This window comes from Patiria miniata, unplaced genomic scaffold (assembly GCF_015706575.1).
Source record: "Patiria miniata isolate m_02_andy unplaced genomic scaffold, ASM1570657v1 HiC_scaffold_24, whole genome shotgun sequence".
NCBI lineage: Eukaryota > Metazoa > Echinodermata > Asteroidea > Valvatida > Asterinidae > Patiria > Patiria miniata.
Window position 1 is genome coordinate 20,986,208 of NW_024037063.1, and position 26,996 is coordinate 21,013,203.

Here is a 26,996-nt window from a genome sequence, read left to right on the forward strand (position 1 = left end):
TTGCTAGATGATTTGAATACTCTCCCTAGGCAAGTAGTGAGAAAGAAATATACATGTGTGACAATGTGTGATTGCATTATCAAATGAACAAGCCTTGTTCATCTTGAGGCAATGCAAATCATGTACACATACATGTACATGTACAAATTCATTAAAGATCCCACATTTACATTAGTCTATGTAATAGACCCTGGCCCTGGTGAAGCTGACCATGGTCTATGATACATAAACAGATTCGGCGATTAATTACGCAACTAGACTGCGCATGACCTCGAGAAACTGACCAATCAGCAGACGCCTTCTATACGCGCGTAATTCGAGCTCCCCGCGTGCGTTGACATATCACGCCAACAATGAGTAGCATTTTTGTACAGGTTGTTGTATTACAAAAACGCGGCATAGAAATTGACCAATCACAATCTTAGTCCTGATTTCGAAATGAAATGATGTCACGCATGCTTTGATATCTCAGACGTTATACAGGAGACTGGGCTTTGACGGCACTGTGGATTTCAAATTCTTTTAAGGGAATTTGAGGGAGATTTTGAAATGCAGCATTAATCCACTAGTTGGACTTTTTATTTGTGATTTTAATGCAAATTTCCAATGCCATCAGTGCTGGAAGTTTTCGACTCCTTTAGTTGAACAGATTTACATTTTTTCCTTCTTTTTGTGGAGGGGGGGGGGGGGAAGGGTTATTGTTGATTTATTTAAAAAATCAAACCAAATTAGATGGCCAATCATTTTGATTCTAGCCGAACCTTTCTCAAAGGTAAAATGAGTACAGTAACAAACAAGTAAGAGACACTAGTGCATGAATTACAATTTACACTGAAAGTTACAATGTATGCTGTAAAGCTACACATGTATAAAACTCACTGTACACGCTTGTATCTTACATTGTAAGTAGCGATGCACCAATATGATAGTACAATCTCAACAGCAACTTCCGATATTTGAGGTTTGGGATTGGGTTTCTTTAATGGATACCCAGATATTCATGGTTTTTTTTTAAATCGGTCCACGGTTCCCATACTACCTGTAAATGCACACCTCTACCCAAATTTTGAAGACATATGCTAGTTTCCCAAGATGAAGTCTTCAGGATTTGGCAATACATGTAGAAATCTTGAGTCCACCCCCATTTTCAACCCGCTGGACCTCCCCCTCCCCCCCCCCCCCCCACACCCCTGGCTCAGACAATTTTACAGCTGGATTTGATGTCCTGTAAAATTAAACACTCTCATTTTAGGTAATTTAACCCCTCTTACATGTCTTAATACATGCACATAAATCAGTAGATTGTACTCATTTTCAGAAAGCTTTTAAGAGTGGGGAAAAATGGACCATATTACCATAAATTGTGATCAAAATGCGTTTTACAAAACCCACGCAACCCACGCACGTAAAATGTCAACACTTTGCAAAATACCTCTGAGAGCACCAAGTTAACAAAATCGATGGTAGTAAAACGGCCAAATGCCAGTAACCAAAATATCCAAAGTAAAGAAAGAAACAAAAGTATGCAAACTTGAAAAGTTGAGCGTGTATGTGTTTAACGACCTGTGTATGGTAATTCATTAAATTGGTGAAATATCGTCGGGCCTTAATGCACCATTATCGCTGGGGGGTTTAAGAGCAGACATCAGTGTGTTGTAAGTGGTGTTTGAACAACTGAGAGGCGAAAGATTTGGTTGAGCTCTTTGCGTGTGTGCGGAGGTGAACATTGAAGCGAGAGTAGTTTTCGTTTGCAGCAGCAGGATTTACTGGATAAGAGGGCTGCTTGAACGTCGCTGCATTTTTGATGAGGGAAAATGCCAATATTGAATATTGATCATCCACAGAATGTTTGAAATACTTTTTAGATCAAATGTTTAAAAAAATGTGAGAGGTCTTGAAAAGATAAAAGAGACAAGAAGATGAAGAAAAAAATGTTTCTTTTAATCTTTGAAAGTTTGCATCTTTAAAAACTTTCAAATATCAGCTAGTCGACTATCGCCAAAAAAAAATGTATTATACACGTGCTTGGAAATCCCAATAAGCGCCTTATTGAATGCCTGAACAGGTGGAGATTTGAGATTTTAAGTCGAGATTTTGAGATTGTCAATAAAAAGATCTAAGAACTGTTAAGTAAGGTACGTGCACACATATTATGTAGACCAATCTTGGCATGCTATCAGTTCTATCACGAAGGCCCCCTTCAATGGCGAAGGCATTGTGCCAGCTATTGTTCAGATAATCCATCATGGGGCAGATGCTTTGTACAGTAGCATGCACAATGGTTTCTCCATTGAAGGGGGCTTCGTGAGTGAACAATGATCACATGCCCGGATTTGTCTACACTATATGCAAAAAACTCTCTCAATTACACTTTTTAAACCTTCCTTTCCATTGCGTGTAATCTTTCCGGACATCCTTTCTCTCAACTCATTTGTTTCCTCTCGTGCTGAGATACATGTCTCATAAATGTTTTCCTCCCTTCGTATCATACGGAGAAGCTACGCACTCCGCAAAGGTTAATTGGCGCGGTAATTTTCGGACTGTTTTCATTTCTAAATGGACGTAACAGCTGTGAGTCCTTCGCTACAGAAAAAAAAGAAAAGAAAAGAAAATAAACTCCAGATGAAGATGAAAATAGATCACCCGATAGGCACTCTTAGATATTTGCCATTTGAAATATGAATACTTGTCATCAGGGTGACCCGTGAACTTTCCAGCGTTAGCGTCCCACGTGTGTATACATGTACTCAGTACGAAGTAGAACCTTCGCTATACATGTACATGTACACATGTACTTTTACAGTGTACATGTACATGTACATGTATGTCTTTCATTTGTAAGCTCCAAAAAGTTATTAGGAAATTAAACATTTCTGGATGCAATATTTAGGGAATATACGAATATTCAATCATCCACTGAACATCCCAATAGCCATTACCAAATACAATGTTCAAAAAATGTGGGATGTCTGAAGAACATTAGAGAAAACAGTCTGTGGTGTAATTTTATTTGTATGGTTTAGTGGTTTTATTATTTCTCAAATGCCATATTTTTTAGAGCTTGAGAAATGTTAGTCCTAATTTGCATCTTAGAAATCTGTCAATATCACATAGTCAGCTATGATCTAAAACAAATATCGATACAAACACATGTACATGATATTCATAAAAAGTTTTTAACTCAGTGTCGATGTTCGAATATTCAATCAAGTCCAGGGTCCAATAATCGAATACTAAATTATTCGAATCTGTCCAGCACTAGCAATTTTCGATTTTCACGCCCAAAATATATTGATTTTAATTGCTCATTTTTCTAGCAATGCAACAGGTATTGGTTTATCGAATGATACATCAAATACAAAAATAACCAAACTTTACTTATTGAATTTAAAAATTAATCCCAAAATTGTTGTTTGTTTACCCAAAAACCTGTGTAGACTTTTTCTCACATCCTGTCTTTCACGTATCAGTCCTTTTGCTAGGAAATCTCATACTTGTCATTTTATGTAAACGTACACCCTACAAAACCCGGGCATCTATTTTAAGCCGCGGCTTTTGATGGCCGACAAGTCAATACACAATACAGAGCATCGTTGCCAGAAACGTCAACAACCGAACCAATATTGTGTCATTCAAAAACCCAGAGCTATACAGTACACCCAGGCTCTTGTATTACACAAATGTGTGTCCGTCTTTCTTGTGACTGGGACACGTCCAATAAATATAAGCAACGAGACTTTGGAATATGATACGATTTCCGTGTTTTTGATGTAAACGAAAACCACCCTCGCGGCTGCGATACTTGTTACATATGCAATTGTGTATGGACATCAGCTGCATAAGATTTTGCATTTTGTGGGAATGAAATTATACTGAAGTGATAGTTTAGCGATCTCAGCTGTCCATAAATTTGTTTATATTGATACATGATATTTATAGTACATTTTTATGAAACTCGCGTCCCAAATTACCCGCAACATTTTGTTTTGCGGGGCTCTAGCGTCACAGTAGAAACACGTACCCCCATTATTTTTATATCATTTTAAAGCTTGGAAACTTAACTTTATTCCTGGTAAGTATTGGTTTGATTTTCAAAAGGGTTTTGAAATTATTTGTGTCAAATAAATGCATGTCAAAAACAAACTCAACTGATTTCAAGGAAAATCAATCATGCGCATTTTTTCTTATGTGGAAATGCTTCGTGTTCATGATGTGATGATCTCGTTGCTTTATGCTTTCTGTGTTTCCTGTTCTTGTTGATCCACGTGGACTTCACCTTAACTGAATTCACAATATTGTTCTTCATTTCAAGTTCAATTTCCAAATTCACGTGCAAGTATGTACCTAAATCAAAAGCCGCGCTCAAAGTGTGTCTCAAGTTTGCATCAGATGTACCGCATCATCAATTTTCTTTGAAATCAGTTGAGGTTGTTTTCGACATGCCTTTATTTGAACGCAAATAATTTAAAAACTCTTTTTAATATCAAACTAATACTCGCCAGGGATAAAGTTCAGATTCCAAGCTTTCAAGTGGTATAAAATATAATGGCGGTACGTGTTCCCGCACCGACACTAGAGCATGTAGAGCCTGCCAAAAAAAAGTTGCGGGTATTTTGAGATGCGCTGTAAGACTTAAAGTGCTGGTACATGTTAATGTATACATTCTACAATAACTACATTTATGAACATCGCAGATACTCTATAAGTTATGGGAAATTTTTTTTTTTTTGGGTGGGGGGCCCACACATTAAAAGGGTCTGAACTTAATAATGCAAACGTTAGTTCAAACACAAGGGACGATTTAAAGTGTTTATTTGCAAAACGCGATGTACGCCATTTTGTTCCCTTTTAGAATCCTGCTCTCTCCTGGCTGCCCAAAAGCAATTTCGACGGCTGTTATATAAAAACAACTTAAGAATACAATAAAGCGAAAAATGAAGTTTAGAAATGGCTGTTTTACTGATTTTATTCTTCAATTTTTACACTTTCACAACCTTGCAAAATTGTAAAATTTTTTCAAATGGATATGTTGCGTTTTGGAATCGAACTCTTCATTTTATGGCCTAAACAAACTTTTCAGTACTTTGATATCAATATCAAATTAAAGAGATTGCTATCATTCAACATGCAGCAATTGCAATCGCCATGTGTTCACTATAATTAAACAAGTGCGAGTGCACAACGTGCTGTGGCTGTCGTCCATGAAAGTCTACATGTATAATGTCGACTGGGAGATTGTGCCTACAAGCCCGGGCTGCGGCATCTCACGCGCCATCCCACGCTCCGTCCCACGCGCGGCATTCCACGCGCGGCATTCCACGCACCGTCCCACGCACCCTCCTCGAGGCGTCCCACTCGAAAATCACACTGCACTGATCTGTCCCCGAAAACGTACCAAAATAAGCCCCCTAAGTCTCCCATAAAATTTGCCTGCTTTTTTGCGCGGAATCATAGCGTGCTGTACACCAGCTAACTATAACATTACTGCACGTCATCTTGCCTCCCTTGACAAAATGTTCATAATAAACTTCACGAATTGTTACTGACAGTTTCTGTAAAGTATTTAATTTATTCAGCTTGCTTTTTATGTAAAACAATTTGGTATTTTATGGGAAAATTTAGGGGGCTCGTTTTTGGTCAGTTTTCCGGGGACAGACCTACTGACCAACCGACCACGAAGTGACATGTAGAGCTCCTGCTAGAGCTTAAAAATTAATTTGTCAAAAATATGCGCCCCACAAATGCTACACAGGGTGATCATCAAAATTCAATTCAAGATGTGCATTTTATGTGTATACTGTTACATTGATACATCCCTGTACATGAACTTTTGATTAGTACTGTACTGTAGTTACTGAAGCACCTGTAAATACTCGTCAATTATATCTGTCGGCTCAAATTGGTCTCGTATTGTGGACCTCCACGTGTCCTGTCAATTTCAATTTGCGTGTGATTGACACGCGATAACATTTGACATTTCTGGATCATTTTTGGATTGAACGACTTACGTGTATTTAGATTGTATGCGTGTACAGTTTGTCATTGTTTTTGTAGTTTTTGTTTTTGTGCATTAGTGGTGGAAAATCCGAGATTTCAAAACCCGGTTATCCTAATTTTTTTTCAAACTGAATAACGGTTATCTGATTTTGTCTGAAATTCCAATCAAGCTCAAACTCATGCCAACAAAAAGTGACGAGCGAGGTGCTGTATGAAATGCCCTCCCAATGACTGGGTATAGTTTGCAGGATTCAATGACCACTGGGCCTTTACAAAAAACTCCAGAGCTGTAATGTTGAGAAAAAATTGGATGGGAACTCTCTGATAAGTCAAATGGGCAGGCTATTCATATACCAAGAAGACCACCAGCGAGTGAATGCAGTTACAATCAGACACCATGGAGCAAATTGGGGGATGTTCCAGTTGTTTTCTTTAGCGTGACACAAACAAAATGGCAGGTTTACTTTTTTAAGCTTGGTTTCGAATATTCGATATTCAAAATCGAAAATGAATAGTGGTTCGGAACTCAAACCAAATTTTAAAAAGCCCACCACTTCTGTGCATAAAATTACTTGAAATTGTAGGTCTTTCTCATTTACCAAACTCGAAAGAAGTTCTAAGCTGTCCAACAAAACTTTGAATTAAAAATCATGCAACACAATCGGCACATGCTAATTAGCAGTTGAAATTAGTTACAATTTGTAACGATGAAATTTTGAAACGTTTGAATTAGAAGCTTTTCGTAAAGTGAAATACACACCTCTCAATAAGTTGCAGGCTAAAACAATCAGGCGGAAAATGCAGAAATGAGACCCACTCCACAAAAAAGGGCATTAAGTCGCGCTGTGCATTATTGTGTAATGGTCCGATCAACATACACTGAGAGGGTGAACATTTTGTCAAAATGTGATTTCATTTTTTGTCATGAATGACATCTTTATTACCTAAATTTCAGGTTTCTTTCAGAGAAATATTGATTTTGATGAACAAAGTGGAAAAACAACCATTCTGTGTGCATCATTCTGTTGTTCTACAACAAAAACAGCTAGTTCAAAGCCTGTTTTCTCAGTTGTATAATTCACACTTTAAGAAAGTAATTAATATGCAAATAGGTTACATTTCCAGAACGGGAGGGGCTATGGAGCTTTATTATATACCAAATGAAAGCTTACATTGTGAGCTTTCCAACCATGTATATAACTCAATTTCACTTTTTTGTTGCGAGATAATAGCCTTTTTTGTGGAGCTGGTCAAAAATAGAGGGGAGAAAACCATGAAACAATTGAATTGTTTGAAGAGCATCAGTTCATACATGTATATGTTTGTAGCCTTTAGTCAAGTTCCACGCGCCTATACCCGGACCATCCGGACATGTAACGCACCCCGGATGCTGGCACGTAAAAAGACTAATCACTTATTCATTTATTCACGTAATATAAATCAAGCAATATAAACCAATCATCTAACGGTGGTTTGCGGTTACCTGCAACAGCACGCGCGCCATGGCGCACGTGCTGTCTGGCGCCAGACGATGGCTGATTTACATTAGTAATTCTGCATTTTCATTGGTCAATTCACAACGGGTAATGCTTTATGCATGTCTACCAAATCGGTAGACAAATGTAAAGAAAACATAAGCGTTCTCCACGAGATGGTAAAGACCCTCGCGGCTTCGCCGCTCGTGCTAGTCTTTTTACGTGTCAGCATCCGGGGTGCGTCACGTGTCCGGGTAGGCGCGTGGGACTTGACTAAAGGTTAGTATGTTTGTGATATCCCAAGCCTTGCACCCTGTCTGTTACTCCCTGTATCAACCAAAACCGTCCGAGCACTCTTAGTGTGATGGCATCGTTAAGGAATAAATACAATGTACTACAATGTAGCAAAAGACCCTAATGGGTTTATAATCCTGTGTCTGTTTGTAGAGTTTTGCCTGACGGGGCCGTGTGTGACGATAGCCGGCAGCGTGCTGAGCTCCATGGATAAGTCCATTGACCCCTGCGATGATTTCCACAAGTACTCGTGCGGCAGCTGGATTAAGGAGCACCCGATACCCGACGGCCAATCACGGTGGACGACGTTCGGGATGATTTGGCGGGAAAATCAAGTGGTTATCAAGCAGGTTCTTGGTAGGTCGGAAAAATAATTGGCGTTTTTTCTTAGGCCTGGTAAAACAATAAACTAGTTAACTCTTCCCCGCCCGCTTTCTATTTTTCCCACCTGCCCCCTCCCCTCTTTTTAATTTTTATTTGATCATCTATTTTTATTTTATTTTTATTTATATCATCTGTGTGTATCTTGACTTCTTTTTATTTTCCAACAAAATTGTAGCTATGTCATGTTCAAGTACAAAATCAGGTAGGATGACGGCTCCTTTGGACACAAAAGTATCAGAAAAAAGAGTCAAGAAAATGGAAAAATCCATCTGCCATTTTGGAAAATCCGCCATCTTTAAGTAGGAAAAATAGGAATGCCTCCATTTTTCCATAACCCTAGACAGTGTTTCCCCTGGCTAATGAACTGAGCGAGGTGGTAAAACTTCAAATTGATGATTGAAACAAAATTTACGCAGTCTGCAAACTGAAAAGAATGCAGCGCTCACAAAAATACGTGATGATTCCATCTACACATCCAAAATTGTGAGTTCTTGACATATAGAGGTCAAGAAAAACGCTCATAAATTACACAAAATGAAAATTTTGGATTAGTATTTCCTGTATTGCAAATCTTCACAGCGAGTGGTGATATTGGCAAAAATTGAGCGAGGTGGTCACTGAAAGTAGCGTGGTTGGCTGCCTCACGTTTGAATGGGCAGGGAAACACTGACCTCAGATGAGAAACTATTAATTTTTGGCCACTTGGCCTATTTTGTTGATTTTATATGCACATATTATAGGCTATCAGCTTTGGTCCAAAAATTGGGCCACCGGTATCAAATGATCGAAAAGAGCAATGCTCATAGCGATTCGGCAAGGTATACACATCTACAGTTGAAAAATGTCAGATATCTTTGTAGTGTGAACGGTGGCAGTTTTTTGGGCGTTATCATTTTAATTTTTTTTACCAAAATGGCCGCCAGTGTTCTTGAACCGTATTAATTATATGTGGTAACAAGCATGTCTTGGCTGCCATTTTTTTTTTAGCACCCAAAAGGCTGCGATCGCTGCAATGATATCACATATTTTCCAACTACAGGGGTGCATACCTTGCCAAAAATCACAATGTCCATTATTCCCCTCATTTGATACCGACCAAACCCCCAGGCCTATTAAACAACACTATAAGCTATATTTTATGGGGTTTTTCAAACCCGGTTCTGTCCCCAGTTCTGCTGTAAGTTAATGAGACAGAGTGTAGAGCGTTTTTCTTTTGTTGGGATATTAAGGCTTCAATATGCATCTGAAAAACATATGAAGCCGAAACTGGAGATGTTCCCAGGTTTGAGAAACACCTTCAGTTTTATCACTGTACCAAAAAGCAACAACAATTTTAACAGTGTCCTCATATGTCGATGAATATTATGGAAACAATCTGGTTAGATCAAGAACTACAATGTATATATGAATGTAGTTAACCATAGGCACAATTCCAGCATCATTGACATTACAAATCAGACCTTTTTTGTACTTTAAGAGCTCAGCGAATAAACCTGAAAATGTATTTTTCAAGATGTATCAATCATCTAGTAATGGTCAAGGAGATTACAGACTAGGAGTTTTGGATCATTTCTCTGAATCATTAACTAGATATCATGGTTCATTGACTCTGTCACGGACAGTGCATTCTCTTCCATAACACTGGAATTGCCCAAAGTTCTATTAATTCTGACATGTCTGATCAAACGCTGGTTAGACAACGATTGGTCTGACTAGTTTCTTCGATTTTAGTGACCTGCATAATATGGTAATGAGAGAAAGACTATTGATAAGAGAGAGATTCTTGTTTGAATTCTGTGTTTACAGAGGGCGAGTTAAACACGACCAGTACTGCCGAGAAGAAAGCGCAGAATTACTACACGTCTTGCATTGACAAAGAGGACAGTATTGATCGTCTGGGAGCGCAGCCGCTAATAGATATCATCAACACGGTAAGAACAGGATGCGTACATGTATTTTGTTTTAATAGGCAGGGCGGTTTGGAGTGGTATTGTAGTGTAATAGACATTAACCTTCCTATGCAAACATGCATTCTGTGCCGAGTAGTCCTTTCAGTCAAAATCAATCAAGTGACTGTTTTCAACGGTTCAGAATTCCTAGCCTACATAAATCAGGATTGACTGGCTGAGACTGTTAACTCGATACAGCTAAGTGCTTTGGCTGTGCGTAATTGATAAGCCAGTGCCCACAGCTTGCCCGCTTTGTCTGTTCATGGTCTGTTGACTGAGTTTGACTCGTCACAGTGCTTGCTTGACATATGATCTGACTGCTGGTGACTAGCCTGTGTTAAAAGTTTAGCAGGGAAGTGAATTGAATTTTGACTGTCTATGACTGTTTAAATGGCAGGAGGTTTAAGTAGGGCTGTGCATTTTAGCATTTGATTATTCTTACTTCAACTTGATTGAATATTCATAATGTGAAGATCTTGTTTAAAATGTGCCACTCTAAACTGGCCACTGATCGGGATTTGTGCTTACCTGCGCTTGTCCAAAATTGGCAAAGAGTTTACACTGATGTACGTGTAGAAGAGGTAGCAGAATGGTGGCTATTTGACTGATTTAAACCAGTTCACGTCAGATGACGTGCATACACACAAAGGTTTTGCGGTACTCGGAATGAATGACGGATAAACGCGCAACAAGTGAGGCCGAAAATATCTGTCTGCAACCAGCTCGCAGCGAGTGAGGCCCGAAATATCAGGGTGTGCTACCTGCAGATGACGGCCTGTGAACTCGTCTGGCATCGAGGTTTGTGAAAAACAATCCTGCACCTGGGTCCGGTCATGTCAAAATAATCCCGGCGCGAACTGGTTAAACAAGAAATTTGAGCTAATTTAGTAAAATATTTTATAGTTTGCTGAAAAAGTGATGTAATATTTTCCTTTTGCTTTTGAAGCTTGGAGGGTGGAATGTCACTGGGACGTTCAACCTCACCAACTACAATTTCAACAAGGTTTTCCAGAAGATGGAGGCCCTCTACGATGAGAAGCCGTTCTTCACGCTGCTGATTGGTGGAGACGATAAAAATTCCAGCATTAACATTCTGCAGGTGAGGCCTTGACTAGAAAAGCTTGAACCTATTAGCACCGGAAAGTCGGCGTCTCCATATAGTAGGCAAAGGTCGTATAGCGTTGCACGCAGTAGGTAGTAGGCAAACCTTCAAAGCTGTGATGGATGGCAAAACACTGTGTGAAAAAAACAGTCACAACCTAGTGCTGGGTTGGCACGATTATAATAATAATAATAACAAACATGTTCTTATATAGTGCACAACTCCTAGTGACTAGATCGAGGCGCTGTCAAGATGGAACATAGTTAGACTCGATACAGTTCAGTTTTGAGCAATTTCTTGAATGTAGCAGCTGAGGTAGAATATCGGATCTTGTATGGAAGATTGTCCCAAAGGCGGGGGCCAATGTAACCCAAGGAACCCCGGCCAACAGATTTAGAGCAGGTAGGAGTGTTCAAGGTGACTGGATCACGGATTGATCTAAGTCTACTGTCACGTTGATAAAATGATATGAGGCTAGAGAGGTAAGGTGGGCCTTGGGAGTTGATGGTCTTCCAAACGATCAGGAGGATTTTGATTTTGAACGGGAGCCAGTGCAGTTCGTTGAGTACTGGGTTATGTGGTCATAGAGGTTGGTCTTTGTGATAATACAGGCAGCCCAATTTTGTATTTTCTGAAGTCTTCTTAGTAGATATGCCTGAATATTGGAGAGGAGCGAATTGCAGTAGTCGATATTTGAGAGAACAAGGGCTTGAACTATTATTATTATTATGACAATTGTACACAGAATGGGTAGTGACCATTATGCATTTTGATAAAGAATTTGCAATTATCTTACATGAAAATAAGCCATACTCTCTACTTTGCAATGCATGGTGTGGTTGCTAACCAAACGCTCGCCCACTGCAATGGTGGCCCATAACGGGGAAACAAGATGGTCACAGGAGACTTTGATGTCGTATACAATCGGACCCTAAAGACCAATCCAAGCATGCTATCAACTCTAGCATGAATGCTCCCTTCAATGGCGAAAACATCTAGCTATTGTTCAGATATTCTTAATGGGGCAGTTGCATTTATATGATAGCGTGCACAATGGCTTCTCCATTGAAGGGGGCCTTGTGAGAGTGATCACTTGCCCTGGGTTGGACTTTAGCGGTAGCCCGCTAGCCAAATGCTAGTCAAAACAGCGCAGGCTAGTCAAACTGTGAAAGTTTTTCTTAAGTAGCCCGGTTGGCGAGTCAAAAATTATTGGGCTACGGCAAAGATGAAAGAACAGGAAGAAATAAATCATTAAATTTAGAAAGCAAACCTGTATCAATTTGTGTCTAATTTTATTAACTGTTTAGGGTTCAATTATTAGATCTGTTTATTAAAAACACTGACAAGATTGCCTCAGGATACGCATTTTACATGTATGCACATTGTTGTTTATGAGACACTCTATAATAAAATAAAAAACATGCGGGCTAGTGTAAATGCCCGCGGGCTAGTTAAGAGTCTGTTTCAGTAGCCCGGCTGGCTTGTGAAAACAAAGTTAAGGTCGAACCCTGTGTGCCCCCATTCATTTTTACTACATTATTTATTTTTTCACTGAAGAATCCATGAAACCATGCATAGAGTGCTCATGAAGTTTAGGGCTGTACAGGGAGTAATGGGTTAAAGAGCTTGAACAACTGAAAGAAACTTTTATGAAACGTTCAGTCGTTGTTCAAGACAGTAGCACCAGCTTACAATGTATTCCTCATTTTGATAGAGCAGATGGCAGCACACAGTACTGTTTCCACTGCTTGATTTTAAATTTGTAGATTGCAGAAGGGAGCATTCTTCTCCCTGATGAGAGTTACATGGTCAACAAGACTGAGGACGACCCGGTAAGTCTAATGTCGTGACAATTAAGTCTTTTCTGGGTTGCCATCCTTCGAAGGATGTTAGTATGTTGAGCTTAACGGTCAAAAGTTCTATGCAGTGACCCCAGGTTAGATTCTTACGCAACGGGAACTGATGATCGGCTCAAAGTGCCGCTGTCTAGATGCGGACATCATACGTGCAGCTTGAAAATCCGTCTAGTTATGAAGGAAATCAATTCCTTTCTCAAAGAGCTAAACAACAAGGTGATGATGCCTTTTAATCCGAACACGGGTCCGAAAAACATTGTTGTTCACTCTTACATCATTTTGTACATGGGTGATCTGTAGATTTTGGATTGTCTTCCCTGGTAGAGCCTCTCAACCCAAGCTCTGACCAGGGCTGGATTTTACCTCTGTAGAGAATTGGAACCATGTGGAAGCCCTTGGGGTTGAAATCTCAGGGTTCCCTGGGGTCAAAACTCCAGGGCTCCCCGGGGATTTTGGACAGTGTGAAATGGCTTATATTCGCAATCTTGTATTTGTTGATTGGTAGGTTGTAGGAGCCTACTTCAAGTACATGAGGCGAGTGACGGAACTCATTGGAGCAGAGGGCGAGGAAGTCGATCGGCAACTCCGAAACATCTGGGAGACTGGAGTAGACATTGCCAATGTAGGAACTAAGATCTTGCTGCTGAAACTGTGGTTTTTAATTTCAAATTTTCAAATAAACCACAAAGGGAAACTGACTAGTTTCATTATAATAATTTTTTAAAACTTGAACAAAGAGTTTGACTGGAGTAAGGCTTGAACCTGTGACCTCTGGATTGCCGTTCTGGTGCTCTACCAACTGAGCTTTCCAGCCCTATGTTGGCTGTTCCCCATTTTGTCAATGTGGGTGCTGGTCAGAAGCCATGAACCTGTATGTGCCATGTGGCCACATAGCAGTCTGTGGCTTCTTCTTTAAGCGCCTCTTGAATAAGACATTGACAAATGGAGCACTACCAACATAAGGCTGGATAGCTCAGTTGGTAGAGCACCGGAACGGCCATCGCGAGGTCGCAGGTTCAAACCCTACCCTGTCATTACTCAACTTACATATTCATAAAAAGTTCTCTCTGTTATTGATATATTTTCAATAATAAAACAACTAAATTATTTCCTAATTTACACATATCCTTATACTTTTCTGCTCATGATTTCTGAAAATTAAGGTTGATTGTTTTGTTTGTCTCCAGCTGTCCGTGAGTTTGGATGATTATGAGAGTTACGAGGACATGCTGAATTATATGACGGTGGAAGACATGCAGAGAGAATTCCCTGCGGTAAGACAAAAACATCGGATCGAGAACTTTGATGCTAAAGAAAGGTCAACACGGATGTTCTTCTTTTTCAGTTTATAATTAGGAATTAAACAACCACTAATCGCAACTTTATTATATTTGAAGAGTTTGTTTTCAAAACACGATCAACGCCATTTTGTTACTTTTTGAAATTCAAACCTCTCCTGGTTGGCCAAAGTCAGTTTCAACAGCTGTTATATCTAATGTTAAACACAATTTAAGAACACAATAAATGTAAAGCCCAAACTCTGGCTTAGAAAAAGCTGTTATACTGGGTTTTTTTATTCTGTAAGTGTTTATTACCATGCGATTTTTTTTGCTTTTTTAGCTGCGGACATTTCGAGCTTGTTCGAATGGATATATTGCGTTTCAGATTTAAACTCCACATTTGTGATGCGATCAAATGAGTCGTTTGTCGGGAATTCTCATTTGGAGATTCAGGCCAAACTATGACCACTTCATCACATCACTTCATCACATTTCTTGGTGTCCCGACTTCCATAATTTTTGAACTAAAGATGGTACCAGCATGCAGTTTTCACAGCAGTAATCCTGAGATTATGCTCTTTTCAAATTTGTGAAAAAAACAAAAATTGACCAGGGTCGACAAATGACTCATTTAGCTTGATTGCATCACATTTGCTTATCATCTAATGTTTTTTTTTCATCATTATGTTCATATTTATCCTTGACATTCTCAGTTTAACTGGCTAGAGTACCTCACCTACCTCTTCAAGGATACTGAAGTGAAGATCACCTCCAAGGAACAACTTATCGTCTTCACTCCCAAGTACCTTGCGGCAGTCTCCGACCTGGTCCTCAACACAGACCCAGTGTATGTCCCGCAAATTTTATCAAATAAATTCTTGAAAAAAGCTTTTAAAACCCTTCTGTTTTCTAAATCTCTGTAGTAGTTATACATGTCCAGGAAAGTTTTTTTTGTTGTAAACAAACATGCAACTTTTCCTCGGATCGGCTGATTTCCTCGTAGTTTACTTCTCATGAATGCCATTACAGATTGAAAAACACTGTACAAACTCTAGTTTGGTTTGGAGTTGCCTCGTTTTTTCTAAATTCCCAGTTGCATGCCTTTGTAAAGCTCATTGATCTTGTTAAATGAACGTAGGATTACTACAATTACCTGGAAACACTACTGATTTAAAGAGAAAATCCTTTGCTCAAAGTGAAGATAGGACTGGTACCAAATTCCCCTTTGAAATTATTTCGCCTGAAATGGTATCATTCAGAAGAAAACAATCATAAAATGTGGTTTGAGAAAGTGTGCCCACATGCATAGCTCTTTTACATGCTTTAGCAACAGACTCCAGGTACGAGACCCCAACTGCGTGTTTTCCTCGGTTTACTCGAAATGCATGTGTAGTGTCCACTAGGGCCAAGTTCGGGCAAGGACCAATAGTAGTGGTTGATTTGTGACGTACCTTACGCCTGCGCACTGATAGCAACGTGCGAACGTCTCTAGTCAAACGCTGGTCAAAATGTCATCGCAAAACTTCCGGATCCTAGCTCTCGGCTAGCGTTATGAATGCGTGCGGCTATTGGTTACCAGCGAAGCAACCAACCCCAGTAGGCTGGTTCCAAATAGTCGACTAGCGTAGTCAACCACCGTCAACTAGACAGAGTTCGGGCAAACGTTAGTTTACCATTGGTCGACTTAGTCCTTGCGGGAACTTGGCCCAGGCTGAAACTTCAACAAGTTAGTTGTTAAGCTTTGAGCAATTTATAATATTACTATAAATGTGGTGTCCATTTAGCGCTTTATACAAAAAAGGTCTCAAAACGCTTCACAATTATTACCCCTGTTCATCAGGCCATGAGACTTTTTTTTTCGGCAGTAGTTCAAGATCAGTGCAATCTGGTCTCTACCTTCACAGGTATTCCGTTACATTCCTAGGTGGAGAGAGGCAATTGTAGTAAAGTGTCTTGCCCAAGAACACAAGTACCATGTTCCCCATCAGGGTTCAAATGCACAAACATTTACTACGTACCATGAGACTAATACCACAGCCATTAGACCACAGCGCACTAAAGCAACAAAAAAAAACCAGCCAGCCATTGGACCATGGCTCACTAATGCAAAAAAAGAAGGGAAAAAACAGCAATTTTTTTGTTGTTTGAAAAAAAAGGACAAAAAGCAAATGATAGTATGTACCTTTAAGTCGGTTGAAATTTGTTTCTCTGAATTCCCTTGACCTGAATCAGTGCCCTACACAACTACATGATCTGGTCGCTGATCACTTCCTACACCAAGTATCTGAGCGAGGATTTCCGGCGAGCCGAGGACGACTTCGACAAGGAGCTGTACGGCCAGACGACCGAGCAGCCCAAATGGCGCTCCTGCATCTCCGACACCGATGACAACCTGGGCTTTGCCCTGGGGGCGCTCTTCGTCAAGGAAACGTTCAAAGGGAAGAGCAAAGAACGAGTGAGTTTTGTGGGCTGTGGGTTCTTACGCTTGTCCTCACTTCCCATGTCCGAGGGCGCTGACTGTAGCTTATTCATATTTTATTCAACATTTATTTCCATCAAAGTATTAAAGGAAAGCATCATGAGAACAAAGAGTAGTTACATTAAGATGGAGGCATGATTTCAAAAATCCGAAGCTTATAGGGGCATGCGTTTATTAAATGCAAAACTGTAAAAAATGATTTCAAAGAATTTAAGGACAAACAGACAAACCATTAGTCAAGTAGAAATGAAATTCAAATAGTAACCAAGGACGGACTGACGGACATACAGACAACAGGGGTCAAAGATTTACATCATAATGAGACTGAAGTACAGTGAAATGGGGGTTTAAAATATCTGGTCAGGACGGAGAAAGAGAAAGACACTATGCATTAAAATAATAGGACACAAGATGGTTCTTGATAGCTCCATGTTGAAACTGACTTTAAATTGGCCCACAAAGGACTGTGATTTTATTAGCTGATCAAGTACATTCCACAAATGAGGCCCGTAAAAACGTAAGGTGTTTATGAATGTGATGTGCGGGTGAATGGAACATACCGATAACAGACCATTAGCATGTCGTGGCCAACTTGGTTTTTCCCCATTCAAATCAATGTAACCAAAAGGAGGGTGGAAGGAAAATAGTCTGGTTCTTTTTTGCACAAAAATTCATTATCATTCAGTGCTGTTATTGGATACAGGGAACATTACTGAAATGGTGGCAGCATGATAAAGGTCTATTGCGTGATCTAGTGTGATTGTGATTGACTTATGATTGACTCATGATTGATTTGTGATTGACTCATGATTGACTTGAGATTTGGCTCGTGATTGACTGACAACTCTGGAAAACACTTGAGGGCATTCAGAAATTTTCGAACACAAATAGAATCACAGTCACATTCCCCACCTCAACTTGACAGATTGATCCCTAATTTGATGGCTTTCGATTTCAGGCTAGTGCAATGGTGGAGGAAATTCGGAGCGCTTTCAAGAACAACCTGCCCGACTTGGAATGGATGGACGAAGAAACTCGGCATGCTGCAAGAGATAAGGTCAGACATACCATAGGCTCCCTGCGCGAACAAGAGAGGGCGCTATTTGACATTTCGAGAGTCCAGTGGACTGGACAAGAACTGTTTTGAGTATGTATGGTGCAAAGTACCTACGACTAATTATATTCTGAATGTGCACAAAGCAGGTGTGATTCTCCAGCACAAAAACCGGTCGGAAGTTGCACGGCCGTATTTTGAGATACAGCCTATAAAAGAGAGAATATTGATGAAAATTAGGAACTGAAAATACCTATAGTTCTCCATCAGATTTTGTCCAATTCCCATATTCTACAGGGTGAGTCAGAATGATCTGGACCCAAGTTCACCATTTTTGTTGTGCCAAATAGAGAATATTGAGAAAAAAAACAACAAAAACCAGAGTGTTTTGTATGAATGGTTATTGCCTTGACTTCCACAGGAATTTTGAATTTTTCAAATTAGTGGCTGTGGTGAGGAGTTATTCCATTTTCATTGAAGTGGCTCATTTTCCAGTCTGCACACGGAATTGGTTTTGCTTTTTTAAAATGTGTCAATAACTTCAAGTGAGTCAGTCACCATGACTAGGTTTTTATTTGTTATTACACTGCTTTACATCAGTATGCGATTTAAATAAATTTGTTGAACCATATGGAGCCATGGTCAGAGTGTTTTTAGCGTGTGTTCTTTGCTATCGCTATTCTTCAAAATGGTACAATGGATATACATGAAACTTTCACCAAATATGTCCAAAATACCAGCTTACACTTGTTTTAACAATCACTACCTATTTGTGTCAAAATCATTCTGACTCACCCTGTATACATCATCAAAAAAACTTATACATTCAATGTTCTTTCCAATGAGCCCATCATCCCAGTTGTGAAAAATTGACCCAAGTGACTATTTTTTTTGTGGTGGATGTTCACAACTTCTAACGACTGCCAATAGACCATAATTGAAGCATGTTTATTTTTGTATGTCTTTTTTTGGTCTATTTTGTCCACAGGCCAATGCAATCCTGGACCTGATAGGTTTCCCTGACTACATTCTGAACAGCGCTAAATTGGACAGCTCCTACGCGGATGTAAGACCTCAACAATAATTTGGCCATTTTTTGTCAAATGGAAATTTGTAGAGTTTGATATTGGTATCGCACCATTCACGGATATTGCGTTCTGAAGCACGAATGGTCAGAAATACATCACTTTTTAGTCTCAAACTTGTGTCCCGAGCTATTCAGATGCCGTTTATCTCCGGTTTCCTTGGCAAGAAACGACTGAGAATATTTCTAGTCCCCCTGGATGAGATGCCAGTCCATCGCAGGTTACTCCCCAGCTAATGCCGGTACCCATTTATACTCCTGGGTGGAGAGAGGCAGGTGGGGTGAAGTGGCTTGCCCAAGGACACAACATATGGCCAGCAGCTGGATCGAACCCCTGACCTTCTGATCATGAGTCACAAACCCTAACCACTAGGCCACTTGGGTAAATTTGGTTACATACAAAAAAGTTCTAAATAAATCTTGATTTTTCTATTTTTTAAAATTTGTAACATGTAGTTGGAGATCAACGCAACCGACTACTTTGGTAACAACATTCGCATCTCTCAGTTCCACACACGTCAGGAACTGCAGGAACTACGCAAACGGGTCAACCGGGGTCAATGGGAGATGACCCCGCCTCAGGTCAACGCTTACTACTCCCCGCCCAAGAACGAGATTGGTCAGTCTTTTTTGGGTTTTTTTGGAAACATGTTAACCCTTTAGCACTTGCATTAAATCGCATTGCAATATATTTACTCCTCCATATAAAACCATAATGTGTTGGGGCGGTTTGGGGCGGTTTAAAATGACAAAAGTCGTTGAATTTTGTGATTAATATTTATCTTAATAGCATCGGAATTTTTGCTTCGTTTTGTTTTTTTCTCTGTTTCTGCTGAGCACTTTTCATGGAACATGTTTGGCAGTTGATCTACATTTTGATGAACGAGGTCATGAATTTTCAGGATTTGGTCATGGAAAAGTCCTGGAAAAGTCCTAAAGTCTTAATGTTTAGGGACCCTGTTTAATTAAAAACATTTCAACAAAGTTTTTGTCTTTTCTTTTTACAGTATTTCCTGCTGGTGTTCTTCAAGCACCTTTCTATGACAAGGATTATCCAAAGTAAGTTAAAGGCATATAGAATCGTTTGTTTTTCATGCCATTTGTCAGTTTCCAATAATAGTTAACACGGCTCAAAATCCAAAGTAGATTATTCAAAACCTGATCTGTTGAAGTTGGAGCTCAGTGGACATTACACTTTTCAAGAAAACAGTAAAAAACAATGCACAACGTTTTGATCACGCACCATAATTTCGTGTACAGCGCTCTTATAATATTTCCAAAAATCAGTCATTTTACCGTTGCATTGGAAATCCCCTACATTGCTGGAATTCTTCTAAATGACAGCAAGCCAGATTGACTAATTTCATGGGGTGCTTAGCACCAGTAAACTCGTTAATCCAAGTAAACCTTTTGATAATAATTCGGTATGTTAATTTGGGCTAAATGCAAATGACAAAAGCTGGATTCTTGAAACGAAAACTATTTTCATGTGTATAGTTTTGAAACCCATTTTGAGGTCACTGACAATTAGTAATTGGTTTTTCTTTTTGGTGTAAATTTTCTCTGAATGTTATCTTAATAGAGTGGACAAATTTTCTATAATCTGGTAAGTTGATGATTGGAGTAATAAATGAATTGATCTATTGCTGCTTTGATCACTAGGTCGTTGAACTTTGGCGGTATGGGGGTGATCATGGGCCACGAAATCACCCACGGCTTTGACGACTCGGGCCGCAAATACGACAAGTTCGGCAACGTGAAACAGTGGTGGAACAACGCGACCATTGATAGATTTGAGAACCAGATTCAGTGCATGGTGGACCAGTACTCCAAGTATGAAGTGAACGGGAACTTCGTAAGTACCTGAAAACTGTGAGGAGTAGAGTGTTCTGTCATTTTAAGTGTTCTGTCAAATATAATCATGCGCGTCGCATATATAGCGCTTTCCAACAAAAGTAGGTCTCATGTAGCGCTTCACAATTATTACCCTTGTTCATCAAACCACGAGACCACTTTTCTGCAGCCAGGATCAGCCCAATCAGGACTCGACCCTCACAGGTACCCATGTATTCTCCTGGGTGGAGAGAGGCAATTGTAGTAAAGTGCCTTGCCCAAGAACACAAGCACCATGTTTCCTGTCAGTGTTCGAACCCACATACAGTCTTCTGCAGCAGCTCAAGATCAGCACAATCTGGTCTCTACCTTCACAAGTACCCCTTTATACTCCTGGGTGGACAGAGGCAATTGTAGAAGAGTGTCTTGCCCAAGAACACAAGCACCATGCTCCCTGTCAGGGTTGGAAGCCCTGTTAAATGGCACCTGGGTGGAACACCGTAAACACTGGTGCTCTCTTACCACTTTCGAGAGCCAAAGGATGACACGAATGGTGTGTGCATACTGGATTTGTGATCTGATACACTGTGCCCTCTGGAGACATGCACACTATAGGGAACAAAAGATTGTATACGTCTCCACAGGGCAATTTCTATAGATGAATACGTCTCCACAAGGTTTTCACGAAATAGATAAATGGATTTTACTCAAAAGCTAGGAATTCCCAAGGTGGGTTGATCCGTCGCAAATAGAAGAGTTTTAGAAAAAGGGATATTAAGTCCGAATTTCAGCCAAGGAAATTAATTCTGGTTAAAATAAGAGCATTTTGAAACTACACTTTCAAACTCGAAAACTTTACTACACGAGAACAAAGAAATGTCTCCACAAGGATACAAATTTCAGTATCCCAGCACATATTGCACGAAGTACACCCAACATATGTGCATAAAGCCAAAGCGTCTTTGCGTTAGTGGCAGGCATTGTCGGCAATGCATTGGAGTGTCCCTCTCTGTGGTCTTCCTCAACTCTCTCTTTGTGACCGTTGAGGGGGTACTTCTGCATGGAGACTGTGTTGCTGTGTTGGAATATTGACATGATTGCACATTTGATTTCTGTTCACAGATTGACGGGAAAATGACGCTCGGTGAGAATATTGCAGACAACGGTGGGCTCAAGTCAGCATACAGGGTAAGACATGCCAATTTGTATAATTTTTATAAATTTCATGGTTTTCCCACAATTCAAAAATAAACTCACAGATGTATTCAGTAAAATATTTATAGTTAAAGCCACGAAGGAACATTTGCAATTGCCTGAAAATTAAGTAACAATTTAAATCGAAAGCTTACTCAAAGTGAAGACAGGGCTGGTATCAAAAACCCTGCGAAAGGTTTTCTCCTAAAAGTTGTATTGTTTGGGAAAAAACTAACATTCAAGGTGGTTTCAAAATGTGTGTCGGCGGGCAAGTGCCTGAAAATTAAGTAACGATTTAAATCGAAAGCTTACTCAAAGTGAAGACAGGGCTGGTATCAAAAACCCTGCGAAAGGTTTTCGCCTAAAAGTTGTATTGTTTGGGAAAAAACTAACATTCAAGGTGGTTTCAAAATGTGTGTCGGCGGGCACAATGTTTTACGTCTGTCAGCAAAGAACTCCAATTAGGAGACTCCCAAAATTGTGCACGTTTTCTCTGTTTCCTTCTTGTTGGTCGTACACCCTGAGCAATGATGTTGCTTCAAATGAACAAAATGCACAGAAAGCCAATGATCTTACGCACCTTTAAGCCAAAATGTGTTCATTCTCAATCTGTTCTCCTGATTGGTTAATTCCCAAATCGGTTCTCTGGATTTGGTTAATCCTAAATCTGATCTCCGACTGGTTAATCCTAAATCTGTTCTCTGGATTTGCCTAATCCTAAATCTGGTCTCTGGACTTGCCTTATCCTAAATCTTTTCTCTGGACTTGACTAATCCTAAATCTGTGCTCTGGATTTGCCTTTTCCTAAATCTGTTCTCCGGATTCGCCTAATCCTAAATCTGTTCTCTGGATTTGCCTTTTCTTAAATCTGTTCTCTGGATTTGCCTAATCCTAAATCTGTACTCTGGATTTGCCTAATCCAAAATCTGTACTCTGGATTTGCCTAATCCTAAATGTGTACTCTGGATTTGCCTTATCCTAAATCTGTTCTCTGGACTTGACTAATCCTAAATCGGTTCTCCTGATTGGTTAATCCTTACAGGGATATCAGGATTGGATTAAGGAACATGGAGAGGAGAAGCCCCTGCCAGCCCTGGGCTTGTCACATCGGCAGCTTTTCTTTGTTGGCTTTGCTCAGGTTTGTATTTCTCATCGTCAGGAATTATAGTCAAGATCCAAGACTGTATTTCGGATTGCGTTCCCCTAATGCTGCAAGCAGTGGTGGCGCCAGACTTCAATTTTTTTTTGGGGGGGGGGGGGGAATGGGGGAAGGAAACATTTTTGGGGGCAGTCCAAATACAATCTGATGATATCAAAAATCTAAGGGAAAGTAAGGAATAACTAAATGGCAACTAAAAGCCTGTGTACGCACGCGCATGCCTATCGTCAATGGTCCGGAATTAAGCCACTAGAGCAAGTTAAAAGTGTAGTCGTTTTTATGAATGAGAAATGTATCAAACCACAGAATGGTGTATAACAAATGTACAAAGACGTTGGCTGCATACTATCTACGGCTGTATAAATGCATGTCTGGTGTGTTTTGTCTACCAAAGTACCAATGTTTGTAATGCTTTCATTGGCCCAAAATGTGTCCACGTAACCGATGATTCACTATCTTAAACTTTTTATGAATCTTAACAGCGAAAAAATGTATCTATGTGTAGATGAAGTGTTGAGGGAAAACTTGAAGGGGGGGGGGGACAAAGTGGGGTGGGGGAGGCAAGAAAACAACTTGGGGGCAAATGTGTTAGCTCTCTCTTAGGCCAAAAAAAAAAGTCTCCGGTTTCTGGTATGCGCGCACGTCGCCATAGCCATGCGCGTCGGCAAAATGAAAAAAAAAAAATTTCAATGAAAGATGATGTCTCAAAACCGCCAAACTCACTGGTTTGACTGGAATCATGCTGCTGCACAATTTTAACGTGTTTTTAGATTGGGTTATGGTCGAGAATAAGCTTTATGTGGCCTCTCTGGACTCCCATATATTTGCACTAAGTTTAGTCGGGCACCATTTGCAGTCATCAGCCGACATTGGAAGCAAAAAAAATCAGGTAAAAAAAAAAAAAAATGCCGCGTCGCCGCACCACTTTTTGGGCAAGCTCCATACCAGAAACCGGAGACTTTTTTTTTTGGCCTTAATCATAGTCGATCCATACTGATTGATAAATGTTAAATTTCTTTTTAAATTGTATTCTTTCAGGTTTGGTGTTCTTCGCAGACTGCCAAAGAAGCCCAGCTGCAGTTAGTCACTGACAACCACAGCCCAGCCAGATACAGGTATGTGGGGTGGAAGAACAGTCAAGAACTTGGCCATAAGTCAATGAAGTTTGAAAGCCTTAATATTGGGGAGTGCAAGTGTTTCATTATGAGCTTGTGATCAGTACTAACCCTGCTGAATCCAACAGGATCCAACTATATCATATACCCGACCGAGCCTGTTGGATTGAGCAGTAAACCCCTTGTGTACATTCCTGCTGCAAAATGTTGGATTCAGCAGGCAACTGATCCGCCTAATAACGCCACGTTGGACTCCGTTGGATTCAGCAGACAACTGAAATAAGGCACAGTGGATTGAGCAGAAAACTCTGGTTGGACTCTGTTAGATTTAAAAGGGTAGTCCTGAGGAACTACTAGGGGGTTAGGGTTAATAACACCGGAGTCTTAATACCAGTGTCTGATATAGCGCACGAATCTACCAACAATTAGGTACTGAAGGTGCTGGTAATTATGTCTATTTTTAAAGACAGGTAAATGAAGTTTATGAGAAATATGAGACCCATTATGTAGCACAAGGTTTACAAAGTGCTGCGGCGCTTATTGCAGCCACTGCCAGAAACACCAGGGCAAACCCCTTCTCTTAGCGATAAGTGTTACTGGGTTCTTGAACGTGCTTTACACAACACACGGTACCCATGGCTTTACATTCCATCTGAAGGACGAAGCATAATGGTAAAGCACCTTGCTCAAGAGCACAAACACCATGTTCGCCGTCAGTATACGAACCCACGTACCATGGCACATGAGTTGAAAACCGTAACCATTGGACCACAGCTCCCCACAAAATTGTATAGGATTATCTCATTTTGCATCGAGTATGCCTAATTTGAGATGAGCTAGAAACCAAACAAAAAATAGTATACCCAAATTTTTATATGTGTTTGGGGAAAATGTCTTTGGGTATAATTTGCATCCAAGTTCATGTCCAGGTTACTTGATCCACAAGGTCAAATTCAAGGTTTCAAATAAATCATTTGTACCTTCCAATGGACAATCAAAAACAGTTACAACCCCAATTTCTAGTTTTTTCTCCTTTTATTCTTTGCACAGGGTGATTGGGACATTGTCCAACTCTGAAGACTTTGCCAGGGAGTTCAACTGCCCAGCCGGGAGCCCCATGAACCCCAAGAAGAAGTGTGAGGTGTGGTGAAGGGGGAGTCAGGGAACCCAACATACAAGCCCTGCCTCCAAGTTGGGCATGGCTTGCGTTCGTTCAATGCACTATTAAGAAAAACCCTAAAATTGTACAGTCAACTTGTACCATCTTTGTGCGGACACCAGATGTGATTTTAAGGAATTCTTTGTCACGGTTTGAGAATTTGTTGCTTTATGTTGGGTGTTTGTGGCTGTTCTAGAAATTTTCAGCTACTCTGGAAGTTTCAAGCAAAGCTGAAGTTTTTTAAATGAGCTTTTTAAGTGAAGACATGAAACTTCTTTTGTCTTTTTTAATGAGGACCTGCCTATAAGGAGGCAGATTTTTATGTAAATAACATTTCAGGCACACTTGTATTTCATAGATAGCAACTCACATATTTTCTTGAGTATCCTTAAATATGCCATGCATACTGCCCTCTGGTGATGAGATTCAGTCATCTTATTTTGCTTGTTAGTGTCACAGTCACAGAAGTTGCAGAAGTTGCCAGTAGAAAAAAATTAAAATATTTTTTCTATTGTTTTTAAATGTTTACATTCAGAATCAGTGACTATTAAAATACATACTGTAAGTTAAACGGGGAAAACGGTGTGCGAACAATTTAACATAAATTGTAATACGTGTATTAATGTTACTTTTGTCGATCTTATTTCAGGAGAAACTTGCCATTTTGGAGAATTTTGGACGATAGTCAAAAAGCCAATTTTTTGTTTTACCTCATGATAATTATACCACCTTTTGTTTCAATTTTACTTTTTTTTGCATATTTGTTGTCTTGCCAGTGAGAAAGACTTTACCTCAATTTGTCTGCCAATACTTATTTGAACGTATTTTAAAAACATGTATAAAATATTACGATAAAGAAATTTGTTTGGGAGGGGGAGATAGCTTACAAAACCTTGTGTATTTTACTGTCGTGTACTTGTTTGCGTTAAGTTTGGGCAGGGCCTAGGATCAAAAAGGCATATTTTTGTTTGTTGGGGGGGGGGGGGAGCACAATAAAACATTAAAAAAAATTAAAATTATAATCACACAAGTTCTAATTCTTATAGGCCTACATGAAAATGAAACTCGTTTAAAAACAGTTGAATAAATCTTGTTCTCTATCTGTGTATTTAAATAACAATTTTATACTAGAACATGTTAATATGGTCGTAGTGTCGATGTAGTCACGAGTCAATGTGGCTTACCAGACCGACATTTATCTCCAGTTTCCTTGGCATGACACGACTGAGAATATTTGTATTCCCCCTGGATGGGATACCAGTCCATCGCAGGTTACTCCTCAGCTAATGCCGGTACCCATTTGTGCTCCTGGGTGGAGAGAGGCAAATGTGGGTGGAATGGCTTGCCCAAGGACACAGCATATGGCCAGCGGCTGGATTTGAACCCGTGACTCTCTGTTTACAAGTCACAAACCATAACCACTACCCCCCCCCCCCCAGTTGATGCAGAAACAGTTTATTCTTGTTAATCTCCCTGTTGGAGAAATATTCTTTTGGCTGAACATTCCTCCAAAAGACTCATCTATCAGGTCGTAATTTTCCCAGAAATTGTACCCAATGATACACATATATTTCGAAGATTA

At 39.9% G+C, this 26,996-nt stretch overlaps 1 protein-coding gene across 3 annotated transcripts in view; it reads left to right on the forward strand.

Annotated features, from left to right (window-relative positions):
* LOC119732715 (endothelin-converting enzyme homolog) overlaps positions 1-26,286 on the forward strand; it is a 67,194-nt gene extending 40,908 nt beyond the window's left edge. For all 3 annotated transcript variants that reach the window (XM_038206360.1, XM_038206361.1, XM_038206359.1), the window contains 17 exons: positions 7,920-8,123; positions 9,957-10,081; positions 11,046-11,198; positions 12,968-13,033; positions 13,563-13,679; positions 14,245-14,331; positions 15,051-15,184; positions 16,570-16,792; positions 17,775-17,873; positions 18,859-18,936; positions 19,411-19,573; positions 19,962-20,013; positions 20,617-20,809; positions 21,910-21,975; positions 23,024-23,119; positions 24,179-24,255; positions 25,306-26,286. In XM_038206360.1, the coding sequence (XP_038062288.1) occupies positions 7,920-8,123; positions 9,957-10,081; positions 11,046-11,198; positions 12,968-13,033; positions 13,563-13,679; positions 14,245-14,331; positions 15,051-15,184; positions 16,570-16,792; positions 17,775-17,873; positions 18,859-18,936; positions 19,411-19,573; positions 19,962-20,013; positions 20,617-20,809; positions 21,910-21,975; positions 23,024-23,119; positions 24,179-24,255; positions 25,306-25,405 (2,033 nt within the window). In that variant the 3' untranslated portion in view covers positions 25,406-26,286. The remainder of the gene's footprint in view (positions 1-7,919; positions 8,124-9,956; positions 10,082-11,045; positions 11,199-12,967; positions 13,034-13,562; positions 13,680-14,244; positions 14,332-15,050; positions 15,185-16,569; positions 16,793-17,774; positions 17,874-18,858; positions 18,937-19,410; positions 19,574-19,961; positions 20,014-20,616; positions 20,810-21,909; positions 21,976-23,023; positions 23,120-24,178; positions 24,256-25,305) is intronic.
* The last annotated feature ends 710 nt before the right edge of the window (positions 26,287-26,996 follow it).